A 14,428-nucleotide genomic window follows, 5' to 3' on the forward strand; every position below is an offset into this window, starting at 1 on the left:
TGTCTATACCCCATTGAGTATATATGCTGTTTCCTCTCCTAGCCACCTCTAATGAGAGTGAAGATTCCCTCATTCTCCCTTGCCTTCCTCCCTTCCATATCATTGCAATAGCTCATTGTAATAAAGAAAAATCTTATTATATGAAATATCTTAGCCTATTCCTCCTCTCCTGTTTCTTTCTCCCATTACATTTCCCTTTTATCTATTGACTCCATTTTTACACCACAATATATTTTCAAATTCAGCTTTATCCTGTGTTTCATCTATAAAAGCAAGGAGCTCACATTCTAATGGGGAATACAACATGAAAACAACTATGTATAAACACAGTGCATACAGGATAAGTTGGAAATAATAAAATAATCAAAATTAAAGAGAAATTAGATAAGTATACATAACTGCTTCATAGAGAATCTATTCAATACAATGAGGAGTCTTTTATGAATCTTTTAATATTTCACAGAGATGGCACTTCAGTGCTTTGTCTTGTTAGATGACCTGCCCTGGATATGTTATCCTGGACAATATCTTTTACATCATTCTTAAGTCAAGTCTCAAAGTGTTTGATGAAATAGTAAATAGAGTCCTCATCTTGAGGTAGGGAATATTCCAGTCCTGTTTCTACTTCAGACACTTGCAACATTAGTTTTCTCATTTGTCAGATAGGGTAATATCACCCATGTCTGTCAAAGACTTAGTGAAGACCATATCAGAAATATATGTAAAATGTTTTGCAAACCTTAATATGCCGTGTGTGTGTGTGTGTGTGTGTGTGTGTGTGTGTGTGTGTATAACCTATTCTTATTGCCCTGTTAAGAAAGCAGCAATTTTCTTGTTAAATCTGGAAGTCATAATACTTTTCTGTTCTCTTATATACCAGTTTTGCCTTTCTATAAGTATTTAGAATTTCTGTTATTTGTAGTTTTTTAATGACTACTTCACTGTCATATAATAACTAGAAAAGAAATTGGGTCAATTATGTAGCAATAATAGTCAAAGATAGCCCCAGTGGTGAAAAAATGTAGGTTTTAACCACCTGTAAGAAATTGCTAAGTTGAATTAGGGAAGTATATTTAAGTCAATAACAAAAATATACATTAGCTAAGATGCTGAAGGGAGAACAAACAGTAAAGTTATACATAAGAAAATTAAAGATGTTTTCTATCTTTCTAGATTTTTAGTTAATTGGATTTTCATGGAGTTCTCTATTGTGAGGAAGAGTTTTTATGTACATACAGCATCTAATTGTGTTTATTATGTAGGAAGCAAAAGTAGGCATAGGAATAGCTAACAAAGTTTCATATTTTTGTGAATGGAACTGATGTAAACTCTGTGGGGGAAATTGTTCTGGTAACTTTGCAACTTACTTTTATATTAGGTATCTATTTTTAGCCCCTAAAGGATTAATACTCCAAGGAAGATTACTTATACAATAAAACAGGGTTTTTCCCTTGTTCTGTTTTGTTTTAAGTGATTTTTATAACTCTGATTTTATGTGAGGCTATTTTTTACATGATGTTATTTGCAAGATGTTGTTAGAGCAACCTAGTTGATAGGTTTCCTAATTAAATTATATTTAAATACACACATATACATATATATTTACAGATAGCATGACATCCTGTATATATATATATACATAATATATATGTTTTATATATATATTATATCTATATCTATATCTATATATATATATATATGTAAAGGGAAAATGATAAATCAATTTGAACATACTTCTTCCCCTAGATATGCATATTGGCATTTTATTTATAAGCTACAGATAGTGTCTGTTTGGTTTTCATTAACAGGGGCTACCTCCAAGATATTTGGCTATCTGGAATTCAGGAGGTTTGACACGGATTGGAATAACTCTCCCTTTCCAAGACATAAAAGGGAGTGCCAGACTTTTCTTGGCCCCTATGAATGCTTTTTTTCACATACTTGCCTTTACCTTTTTGTCATTTCCCTTGCGTCTTTCTTCCAAAGTACCTGGCAAAAGGATTTTTCTTCCCTACTCTCAGGAGCAATTGACAACATTTTGCAGCAGCAGCATGTTAGAAGTAGATATGTACTTGTACATGTCCCAAAAGGAGGATTTCTGAGAATGGATTTTTGCCAGTCTAAGAGGTGGTAGTAATCAGGACATTGATATATTTCCTACAGATGCCCAACATTTTCATCATTGTTTTCATTTATATTATTATAGTCGCTGTCTACATTATTCTCCTGGTTCTGTTTAAATAAAATGAAACTGAACTCTGTAATTATAATGACTAAATTTGGATCCAGAGAAGAGATGAGGAAATATGCCTCCCTCCATTCATTGGAGAGATGGGGATTATCTGGGTGGAATGTTGTATATGCTGGCAGGCTCAATTGTTGTGTTGATTTTGCTTAACTAGTTTTTTTTTCTTTTTGTTTCCAGGGATGGCTCATTGGATAGGGAGAGGGGAGGGTTATGGAAAGGCATAACATTAAAGGAAAAAGTAGACCTGTGTGCCCCAAGGGGAGAGTTTATAAACAATATTGCTGAACCCTGTAGAGGAAAGGGAATTTTGATCTCTTGTATAGTTTCCCAGGACCTAACCTTCTTTACTGTACAATATCATCTTTGAGGATTGCCATCAAAATTAATGCAATCAGATAAGCTAAAAAAAGAAAAAGAAAACTCAAAACTATTTTGGATGAACCCCCAAATATAACCTGTGGCACAGAATCCCTCTCTTAAGTATAACTTGAGTAACATGGATTAGATTTTAGTCTTTTTTTTTTCCTTTAGCTCATTATACTCCTATCTGGAATTTATTCTGGAAGAATTTTCAAGTGTAATGTGGGTATAGCTTCTTCCTATGTTTCACAGATGTGAGTAACCCAGCTGCTGTAAAAACACTCAGGGCAATAATATGGATATTGGGTAAAGAAAAGCCTTTCTCTCCACAAAAAAAATGCAGAGAATTCACAGGAACTAATAAGCAAATATAGAAACATATAATGAATCTAAAAGAAACATGAAGTATACCTAGAAGTCATTCATACTCTTTAGCTTTTGAGTAATCAATATCCTCCTTTATATTTACACTGTTCAAATTACTGCAATGGTGGGAATGGTGAATGTCAGAGGATTGGCAGTCACTAAACATTTATTAAGTGCCTACTATGGGCCAGACATTTTGCTAAACACTGGGAATACAAGGATACAAGAAAGGAAAAGATAGATCCTCTTTCAAGGAGCTTATAGTTTAATAGGGGGAGGTCAAGATATGGACAACTATATACAAACAAGTTATATACATGATAAATTGAAAATTGTCAACATAAGGTAGGCACTAGAATTAAGGGGACTTGGGAAAGGTTTCTGTAGAAGATGGTATTTGGGGCCTTGGGAAAAAAAAAAAACAGTTGGTTATATGACCCTTTCACAGCTCTTCCAGTTATGGAAGCTAAGTGAAAGAGCCTCTTGTTCAAAAAAGAATATTATTTAAGAAATCCCTTTCTTTCCCCTAGACATCTTAAGTCAGAATTCTCACAATAGAGCTTCTTGAATTTTGGATGACACTCTTGAAAGTTATCTAAGAATTTCTTTTCCCTGATTAGAATCCTAAATTCTGTGATTAGGTATCAAAGAAATCAAAGTTCATGACATTGTATCTCCAAATGCTCACAAATTGGATTCAATAAAGATAACCCCCAAGATACCTCCCTTTTCTGTCTACAAAGTTAGATTCTGGAGATTACATAAAAGAACAAAATTGCCTCTTCTTTACATAGAACTTTGGGGTTCAGGAACATTGACAATAAGCTCCACTTTGATTTAAATGAATTGGCAGTGACATGTCTACCTACCTCTGCCAATGCTTCTGCAGGAAATATATCAGTATCTTAGCTGCTGTCATCCATTGGGTTAGGAAAGTTCACTTTCAAGCACTTTTTTGAAAGGCTGCATGCAATCATATGTCTATCTATGATGTATGTTTCTGCTTCTGAAGGGCAAAAGGCTAAAATCCCCCCATTCCACCCCAGTCTTCAATAGTCAAAAAGAAAGACACAAAAGAAAAAGGTAAAAAAGCAAAAAGAGTAACCAATGACAGTCTGTCACTCACTTTTAAAGACTTCACAGAGAGACAACCCTTCCAACAAAAGTCCATCCTCCTGAGTTCCAATCAGCCAGTCATCTTAGAGAGAACTCTAGCATTGAAAATAAATTAGGAGTTTCCTATGTCCTCCAAACAAGGCATCAATATGCATGTCCATATTTTAAGAGGAGAAATATATTCAAACAGATGGAGAATGTTCCCTTACATGTAAGAATTTTATATCCTCTTTTACATAAGAATTCTCTTGCTGACAAGTTTAGGTCAAATATCAAAGAAGATAAAGTCAAAAGTAACTTCTCAAAAAATAAAAAAAGCAACTTATTTTCTAAAGTAGAAATTCATGAATGACAGTTGGTTATCCTTTATTTTATTTTGTCAGTGTATAATATGGAATGAGAAGGAATATAAATGTTCTAGGTAAATAACCACTGCGGTATTATCAAATTAGATAACATTTGAAAAGTATTTTGCATATCATAAAGCAGTATGTAAATTTCCTATCATTTCTATTTAATAATAACAATAATAATAGTCTGCATTTGTATAGTTAAGGGATAAGGGCATGAGAGAAATGATTCCCCAAATTTCAATACTCATAGCTTGGGGTTGAGGGAATGGATTAGAAACTCCAACTTAGTGAAATTGGAGTCAAGAAATGTGATAGCATCAAAAGAAAAGGGGACAGGGAGTACCTACCATTTGCCAAATGCTTTTACAAACATATCACATTCTCTCCTCACAACCTCCTTAGGTAAGTACTACTATTATTCTTTTTTTTACAGTTGAGGAAACTGAGACAAACAGAGGTTATGACTTGCCCAGGGTAATATAACTAATAAATCTCTAGAGGATGGATTTGGTTTTCCTGTCTCCCAAGACCAACTCCATATCCAGAGTGTCATCAACTGTCTCCCAGGAGCTGAATATCTCTCTTAGAAGTTTAATTCTTTAAAAAAAGTATTAGGGGGTGGCTAGGTGGCGCAGTGGATAGAGCACCAGCCCTGGAGTCAGCGGTACCTGAGTTCAAATCCGACCTCAGACATTTAATAATTATCTAACTGTGTGGCCTTGGGCAAGCCACTTAACCCCATTTGCCTTGCAAAATAATAAAAAAATAAAAAGTATTAAATTAAGAATTAGTTAGCAGTTAAGAGAACAAAGATAAGTATTTTATGGTCATAATTTGCTTTAAAATGTTTGCTCTAAAATATTAGACCTGTGTTTAATAATTGTTTAAAGCTTGCTTAAGTTTTAACAGTTTTATTTTTAACATAAATGTTTGAAGTTCATGGTTGTACATCTGTTAGGAAGACAACATTTTATAGGATAAAGAGCATTGACCTGGAAATAGGAATACCTGACATAGCTTAACATAATTGGATCCTTCTGGGATATCACAAAGTCAAGCATGACCTCGAGCAAGTGACTTAACCTGTCTTGGCATCAGTTTTCCCCGTATGTAAAAGTGAGCTGGGGAAACCAGAAAGAAGACAAAGAGGCTGTGAAAAAGATGAAATACTCTGTTTCCTTCCACCTTGAAATTCATCATTCATGTTGATCTTGAGCAGAGAGTCACCATCTTAAATATTAGGGGAAAGCATAAGCCTTGCCATTTAGATCATGTGACTGTGACACTTTAACCATCTTCTAGCATTGTACCCAGATAAAAGAGGCACTTCTGAAAAGGTGAATAAAATGCTTGAGGCAGAGTCTGCAAAACTAAGGTCCAGAGATAACAGATAGTCACAATCAATATAAGGAACAGAGCAATGAGTTGAATCCCATACTTTTCTTGAATAAAAGCTGTTAGTATAAATGCCAAATTTGTATGCAGAAATAGTATGTGTTAATTATTATATGGAATAAGTTAATTGTAAGTAATGATGAATGGATAATCAAAGTTGTATGTGATTAACATTGTCATACTTTTATTAATGATACATTCTATAAATTTGCAATTATCTAAATATCAAAGCCATTTAAAGGATTTTTCCATTTTCAGATTTGATGGATACTCCTTATAGTCAAGATTACTATTCTCCTCTACAGAACTCTTTGATTTATTTCCAACTACATTAAGATTGATCTAAATGGAGTTCATTACTTACTTTACACTCAGCTCTGAGGTCAGTTCTTGGGACATGTTTGAAAAATAGGCTAATATTGTCTAAGCAAGGAGATTACTGATTGTCCTGGCATTCAGGCATCCATATGTCCTAACAGGTCCCCAGAAGATTTGTCTAATAAGAGATATATGACTGATTTCAAAGGTCAAGTTCAATGAAGTCAGCTAAGGCAGGTAGGAACATCCAAGCTTGAAATATCTAGTCAGGAAGGGTCCAAATGCAAGAAGGTAAGAGATTCAGGAGAAGCAACATATCAATCAACAAACATTTATTAAGTGCCTACAATGTGCCTGGCCCTATTTAAGGGACTAGAAATACAAGGGAAGACAATACTCTGCCCCTGATCTAAGGAATTCTGATTTTAGAAAAGAGATCATGTGCTTTCTGTTCTGGTTTCCTTCATCTGGTGAATGCAGGTGTCACTGGAGGTAATCATGGTCAAAAAGAAGCAAGAGATCTGAAGATGAGACAGAGGATAGAAAATAGAGAAGCTAGAAAATAGCATTTTACTTCCAAAAGGGACAAAAGCAATTAATTACATTTGAACTAAACAGGGGAAGATGGCAAGACCAAAGACTAGGAGTCTTGCTAGATAAGATCTCTTAGACCTTAGTCCCATAACCTTTTGGGTTCCTTATGTTTTCATGTGGCCTCTAGCAGCAGGAAGTATTCTATTTTTCCTTGCCCTAAAATGTCCCCACAGCACAAAAATTACTCTTTTCTCTTCTCCCTGAATTAGTAAATATGAAATGTATCATGCTCTAGATGCAAATTTTTAAAAATTAATATTAATTGAAGAGTTAAGTTGAGATAGAAGTTGCAGTAGTGAAAAATTTTTAAATTTTAGACAGTGATTAAAGAATAAAACAGGATTCAATTTGACAACATGATGGAAGATTTTGCTATAATGGGAAGAATGCTGGCTATGGAGTCAGAAGATCTGAATTCAGATCTTGAGTGCTATTTATTCCCTATTAGGTTTTGGAAAGGTCACTTTATTTCTTTGAATTTCAATTTCCTCATCTATAAAAAGTTGAGATTGGACTCATTTATTGTTCTGGTGCCAGTTCTACATCATGAGTATGAATACCAGTCCAGCTGGTATTATTAACCATGATACTTCTGAAAATGTAATATAAAGCATACTGAACTTGGAGTCATAGGACTAGAGTTTGAATTCCAGCTCTGACATTTATTAGGAACTCTGTGACCCAGGCAAGTCTCTTAACCTCTCCTGGCCTCAAGTTTCCTCATCTTTAAAATGAAAGGATTATACTCCATGACCTCTAAGATACATTTTAGCTCTGGATTGCTGTTCCAATATAGTTTTGAGGTTCATTTGCCTTATCTATAGCAATAAAATTTATGTTATCTGCCTCAGAATTATTGTAAGAAAAAGTGCTTCGTAAACTTCAAAGCAACGTAAATATAAGTTGCTATTATTATTGTTATATTAGATGAAAGTACACTGAACTGTGAGAGAGGAGTCCTGGGTTTTAGTCTTGGCTCAGACAATAACTTAGATGTGTTATGTAGGTTGATGTATTTAATTAATCTTGCTGGACCTTAGTTTCCTCATCTGTAAATGAAAGAGACTAGGTTTAATGGAAAGTTCCTTTCATTTATAACATTCTGTACTTTGCATTATAGTGAGCTTCATGGGTTTGGCATTGAGAATGTTTCTTGCAACCACATGTCATCATTTTTATAAGTGTTCTCATCAACATTCATTACGTACCCACAGACTAGGTGGAGCTTAAATCTGTTTAACTTTCTAAAAGGCTTGAATTCCTAGAAATTACATGTCAGAGATGCTAAACAATAGATTCTGAGACTCTGGAAACCTGAACTTTGTTAACCAAAATACTAGATTAACATCCAACAATTTATGAAGTAGCTACTATGTATTTAAAAAAAATGTGGTAGTGGCTACAGAAGATACAAACTTAAATACCATTTATTTGGGAAATAAGTTACTTTGGGGGGCATTGGAAATGGTTTGGGAAGGCTGATAGAAAGTTTACCTCCATCCCTTTATTATAGGGCTTTTAGAATCCTTCCCTTTCATTGTTCATGACTTCTCCCCCTTTTCTTCAAGTCACTGAAAAACATAAAATTTCTTGAATAAGTCCTAGTTTGGTGATTATAAATTTTTCTCTAAGAATAACCTTTTGCAAATACAAAGACTATGCACAGTTAATCAAAAAATGAATGTCAAATTGGTAGATTGTCAATATCATTATTTTCTCTTCTCTCACCTTGCTTGCCTTTTTTGCCATTTTACTACCATGAGCATTTCAGCTAGAGACTGAGTAGAGATGAAAAGAAAAAGAAGGGAAACCCCACCATTTTGGTGAACAAGAAAAAGCTCATTGGGATTTCTTTTATCCATGCTCCCCCCCCCATACACACACACACACACACACACACACACACACACACACACACATACACACACACATATGTAAAGATTGTGCTTCTTAGGAAGAAACTGCTAATACACTTGCCTCGGGGCCCATGCTAAATTCTCTTTCTTCTATTCAGAAGAGAAGCCAGATTGTTCCAAGGCCCGCTGTGAAGTACAGTTTTCTCCACGCTGCCCTGAAGATTCTATTCTCATCGAGGGTTATGCTCCTCCTGGTGAATGCTGTCCATTGCCAAGCCGTTGCGTGTGCAACCCTGCAGGTTGTCTGAGGAAAGTCTGCCAGCCAGGATACCTGAACATATTAGTGTCAAAAGCATCAGGGAAGCCAGGAGAGTGTTGTGACCTCTATGAATGCAAACCAGGTATGCGTTTGTCTTTGCTTTAGCAAAGCTTTCCCTTCCAATATACCCTCCATCCACCTCTGCAGAGGGAAGAAAACCTGCCATCACTCCTTTGATAATGAAAAGTTTTCCCATTCCCATGTAAGCTTACAGAAAATCTCAAACTTGGGTACAAGATTGACTTTTGACTTACAAATTAGAAAAAAAATGTGTGACTAATAATCATTCAGCATGTCATTTCCTTGAAGAAGACTGTCTTTTTCTTATTTTTCAAAGTGCTTAATACAGGGTCCATTTGCATGAGGTCACTCCATATGTGCGGTGGTGGTGTTAATGTTACTGTAGTTACCTACTATTTGCTTCCTTTTTCTGAGGAGTTCAAAGACTATATTTGCAGTTACTCTCATTTGAGAGAATAAGATGCTTAAATCTTTAAATATAATTCATCATCACAGATTTAGCCATCATTTTAAGATTAACCCATGAACCAAGTATCCAAGATTTGCATAATGAATTGTATAGTCCCAAATTTGTTCCTTATTTAAGGTACCACCCTCTCCCTTTTATCTGCAGCCCCCTTCTAAATCATCTTTTAATCGTCATTCGCTTTCTTTCCAGACATCAAATGCGTTGCCATACCCCACTGCTTCTCCCTTCATAACATCTCTAAAATTTTCGCTCTTGTGGCAAAATTCTATGTTTGTGCTGTGATCACCTCTGGCCTGTTGTGACCATCTCTATCTAAATCTCCCAACCTCTAACCTACTTTTTAAAAATTATCAGGTTAATGTCTCAGTTGAAACAGTCTTTTGCCCATCCTGTGGCCTAGGCTTCATCAAAACCCACCACTGATTCTGCATCGCCTTCCACATATTTATCCTTGGTTTTTAAGCCTCTCTCCTGACCTGCCCTGTCTTCATCTTCTTTCTTGATTTAGCCTTGTCCCCCATCCTTTCTTCTTTCTGCCAGGACTGAAAATATATTGATATTTTGTAGTGTTGACGAATGCCAGTATAAAAATGGGTATGCTAGATGATTCTGGTTGGTGAAAAAAGGTTGGATATCTGTCCAGTGCTCCACTTCAGGACTTGATAACAAGAATAAAAAATCTCAGTAAATGGTGCCTCTCTGTTTATCCCCCTTTCAGTTTTCAGTGTGGACTGCAGCACAGTGGAATGCCCTTCCATTCAACAGGTTGTTTGCCCGCTGGATAGTTATGAAACTCAAGTTAGACTGACAGCTGATGGCTGCTGTACTCTTCCAACAAGGTTCGTTTGTCTTTTGTTTATCAAGTTTTCACCCATGTCTTCTTCAATGTTAGCACCATCAAGACTGCAATTTCAATCATGTGTTCTCTTTTCAGTGGAAAGCCTAATATTGTCATGTTTCCATGGAGAAATTTCTGAGATGTAACTATTATTTTGTATTTACAACTATCTTCCTTCAGAGCCAGATCCAAGAGCTTTAATGTTATTAACTCATTAATCTTCATGGGGCTATGATACAGGAATAGCAGTATTTTAGACAACTGAGAACACTGAAGGCAAATAGTTCCATGGCTTCATGTGTATGTACATGCACATGTATGTCTGTAGAATGATAGCCTGTATAAATGCCCTTGTTTACTTTTTTAAAGAATGTACTTAAAACTGTTTAAGGCTAAACAATTATCAACCTAGTGGATGTTGCTGCTAAGGCATCCTTACGAGATAATAGCCCTAGATTTGTCAGGGAGCTTTGAAACTAGCTAGTGCATCATTTTCCAGTTAAAGAAATTGAGAGCCATGGAAGTTCATTGACTTGCCTCACCAGGGATTTAGCATCAGAAGCAAAATCTGAACCCAGGTCCTCTTGACTTCCAAACCAGCACTCTTGCTACTTCACTATGACTTAAATACTGGAAACTGCTTAGTTTTCAGTTCCCCTTTGAGCCATGGCAGGTTCCAAGTTCTTATATTAACAGCTTTTTCAATCGCATTCTTTGTCACAGATCATATTTTAATAACAGTAGGCATATTAAGATTCTTCCCAAGAAACTTTTAAACAACAAAGGGTTATTCAACAATGGAATGGGTTACTTTTTTATATACTGAGAACCTTGGCAAATTCAGTATTATCTAGTTGACCATTTTGTCAGGATATCCAAGCTCCATGGTTCCATGAAATAGAAATCCTGAAATCCTTTTTATTTTTTTTATTTTGTGCTAAAATAAATTCTGTCTTGCATGATATTGGAGGATGTATTGAGTTAAAAATGATAAAAATTAGATTACTGGAACCAACAGTAAAACAAAGGATTTGGCTACAATCCATTATCAGCTAATTGTAGAGAAAGGGGTTAGCACTTCTTGTGTCTTCAATTTCCTGTCTCCAGAACATTCAACAAGCCACATTTCCTTCTTTGGCAAATTTAAATATGTAAGCAGGATCTATTTTTTGTTACATCTTTATCCTGCCATAGATGCTTACCTTGGATTTGTTAAGGCTGTGGCAACTAAGCACTTCAAGTTCTGACAAATTCTCTCAAGTTAGAGAGTTACATTCAGCCCTGGTGACAATTTGTATGTCAGTTGTCTGAGGAATGGACCACCAAAAATCAGCTTATATAGACTCATCACCTGAAGGTCTAGCAAGCATGTTAATAAATTTTTTTAGATCAACACATGAGAATGATCCACTTAGAGTATAGAGGGTCTGAGATCTTTTTTCAATGAGTAAAGAATTCATGTCAAGGGAGTGAATGAAAGATGAATGAATGAATGCAAGAAATAGGAAGGAAGGTAGGAAGAAAAGGAGAAAAAGAAAAAAGTGTTCAACAAAGACTATGTACAAAGCACTGTGATAAATAATAAAGGTATACAGCTACAGTCTTTGCTCTCAGAACTTATTCTAGTAAGGGAAGATAACAAGTAGGAGGATTACAGATTCTTCAAGAACTGAAGAAAGAGTAGCAAACAATGCATCTTTGGGGCTTTATCCAATTTCTCCATCATTAAAAAAGTGAAATAAAATATGCAGTTCATTTATAGATAGATAGATAGATAGATAGATAGATAGATAGATAGATAGATAGATAGATAGTTGTTATCTAGCTATATGTTGATTTTTGGTTACTTTTCTCTAGCATCAGATCAATACTTTGATTAATAATTTGATTGAAATATTGATGCTTTGTCAGGTAAACTCTCCCATTCAAGCATGACTACTGATTCCCTATTATACCATAGAAAGTCCAAATTCCTCTCCTTGGCTTTAAAAGCCCTTCTACATGGAGCCTTTCCTGATTTCTCTTCTCTCACCAATATACATCTACTAGTGGCCTCCCTTCCAAACTCACTTGTATTTAACTACTTTACACATGTTGTGTTTATTAGCTTTATATTTATGCTGTGTGTTTTCATTTACATTTGCTCATTGCTTTCCCTGTTACAGTGTCAGTTCACTGATTGGAGAGAGCAGAATTTGCTTCATTCTTTGAACGTACTTCCCCAGCTCCTAGCAATATACTGGCACATAAATGGGAAGGGGCTTAATAAATACTTGTTAACTGATTGCCACATTGTGTTTCCAGCCTTCCTATCAAAGCCTTGGCTTCTATTATTCCTCAGAATCATTTTAAGCAATTGGTTTTATATCTGTCTCCCAAATAGACCGTGCCTTCTTCACCTTCTGATACCCAGACCTTGTTTATTTTGCAGGCCTATTATCATTTTTCACATTCCTCTATCTTCATAGAGATTTTCTTCCATTATTATAACATACATTTAACCTGCCACTTCTGGAATAAAGTACTTCTCATTCATGATACTCATTTTGTCACTTATTCATATAGTACTTTGCAATACAAATTAGCTTTTCTGCATGTTACACGAGGTATTCACTTTTGTACATGTGAATGTCCTCTAATTTTCCCATCTGTGCTTAGTTCTTTGTATTTTTTAGGAACTCAATAGATCCTTATTGAGTAAAAGAAGCGGGGGGGGGGAGAAATGGAATGGACATTCTCACAAATTCTCATAATTTCAGAGGTGGAAGAGCATAGGCAACTAGGTGGCACAGTAGATAGAACTTTGTCTAGACCTGGACTCAGACCTGAGGTTCAAATCCAGCCTTAGAAATTTGCTAGTTATATGATCCTGAACAAGTCACTTATCCTGTTTAAATGTTTGCAGTTAAAAGTAAAAGACCACTGAGCTTTGGATCAGAATGCCTGGGACTAAACAGTTAAATGAAAAAGTGCAGAAGCAATGCAAAAGATATTTTAGGATCAGATGTGTCTAAATTTTAACTTCAGAATGTATTTCATGATCCCATGATCCCATTTCAGGATCCCTTTAATCTCCTAATTTAGTTTTCTTCATCTTTAAAATGGCAATAATAATATTTGCACTGACTACTTAGGATCAAAGTTTTTGAGCTCAAAAGAATCTTAAAGATCAGTGAGTTCAATTCCCTGATTTTATATGAGGAAAACAAGGCACAGATTGGTTAAATGGCTTGCCTAGTCACAAACCCAACAAGCATCTTAGGTATGATTTAAACCTCATTCTTCCTTCTTCCATATAATGAGCTGTTTTCACCACACCAGTCAAAATCAGAAAGAACCAAATTCCTCAGGTATGCATATTGACATTGAATCACTTAGCATAAATAATGCTGTATTTTCCTTTTATCTATTTTGTTAAACGTTTCCTAATTAGATTTTAACTTGTTCAGGCCTCTCAACCCCAGAGTTTGATACCTGGACTTAATAACATAATAGCCCTTCATAGCATTTTTGTGAGAATCAAGTAATTTTAAGTCCTCTGTAGACAGTTTGTCATAAAATCTTAGCACATTTTTAAGTTTTAAGAGCTTGAAAATTCACTACAACTTTGGAGATACCCTATGCATCAATGTGAGCTATGAATTAAAAGGATTAAAAGAAAAGTAACTTTAATCTAAGATTAGAAATTGGAATTAGAAACTGTTTAAACTGTTTAAACTTTAGATTATGGTGGACCAGCAAGAAATTTCATAGGACTATTTCCCTAACTACCAAAAAAAAAAAAAGAAAGAAAGAAAAAGAAATTCTGTCACTACTCAGATATTTCAATTGCTGCTGTACGTAGATAAAATTCTCATTGTGGAAATTGTAGGTCACCTTTTGAGGTCCCTCCTAGGTCTGTGATTTTGTGATTAATTACTTAGACTATATATTTTGGAACTTCTCCAGGTCTCTTACAACATTGTCTTACTTGTTAATCTAATCACATAATAGCAACTCTTTCCATTCCTGTCTTATGACACCTCTAGGTCTCTCCAGCTGTCCTTTGGTCCCTCTAAATTTCCATTTCTTCTTTCCTTTTCAACTCTTTACTTTTTCTTAGAAATATAAAGCTCATTTCTATTATCTTTCATATCTTTTTTCCTCTCCCCTATGTCTCAACCAACTTTAGGCAT

General features: G+C 35.1%; 1 protein-coding gene across 4 annotated transcripts in view; it reads left to right on the forward strand.

Moving 5' to 3' along the window:
* Positions 1-14,428, forward strand: part of CRIM1 (cysteine rich transmembrane BMP regulator 1) — a 241,272-nt gene that overhangs the window by 112,155 nt on the left and 114,689 nt on the right. For all 4 annotated transcript variants that reach the window (XM_074209689.1, XM_074209690.1, XM_074209692.1 and 1 more), the window contains exons 3-4: positions 8,765-9,007; positions 10,134-10,254. In XM_074209689.1, coding sequence (XP_074065790.1) covers positions 8,765-9,007; positions 10,134-10,254 — 364 coding nt within the window. The remainder of the gene's footprint in view (positions 1-8,764; positions 9,008-10,133; positions 10,255-14,428) is intronic.

This window comes from Macrotis lagotis, chromosome 1, assembly GCF_037893015.1.
Source record: "Macrotis lagotis isolate mMagLag1 chromosome 1, bilby.v1.9.chrom.fasta, whole genome shotgun sequence".
Taxonomy (NCBI): domain Eukaryota; kingdom Metazoa; phylum Chordata; class Mammalia; order Peramelemorphia; family Peramelidae; genus Macrotis; species Macrotis lagotis.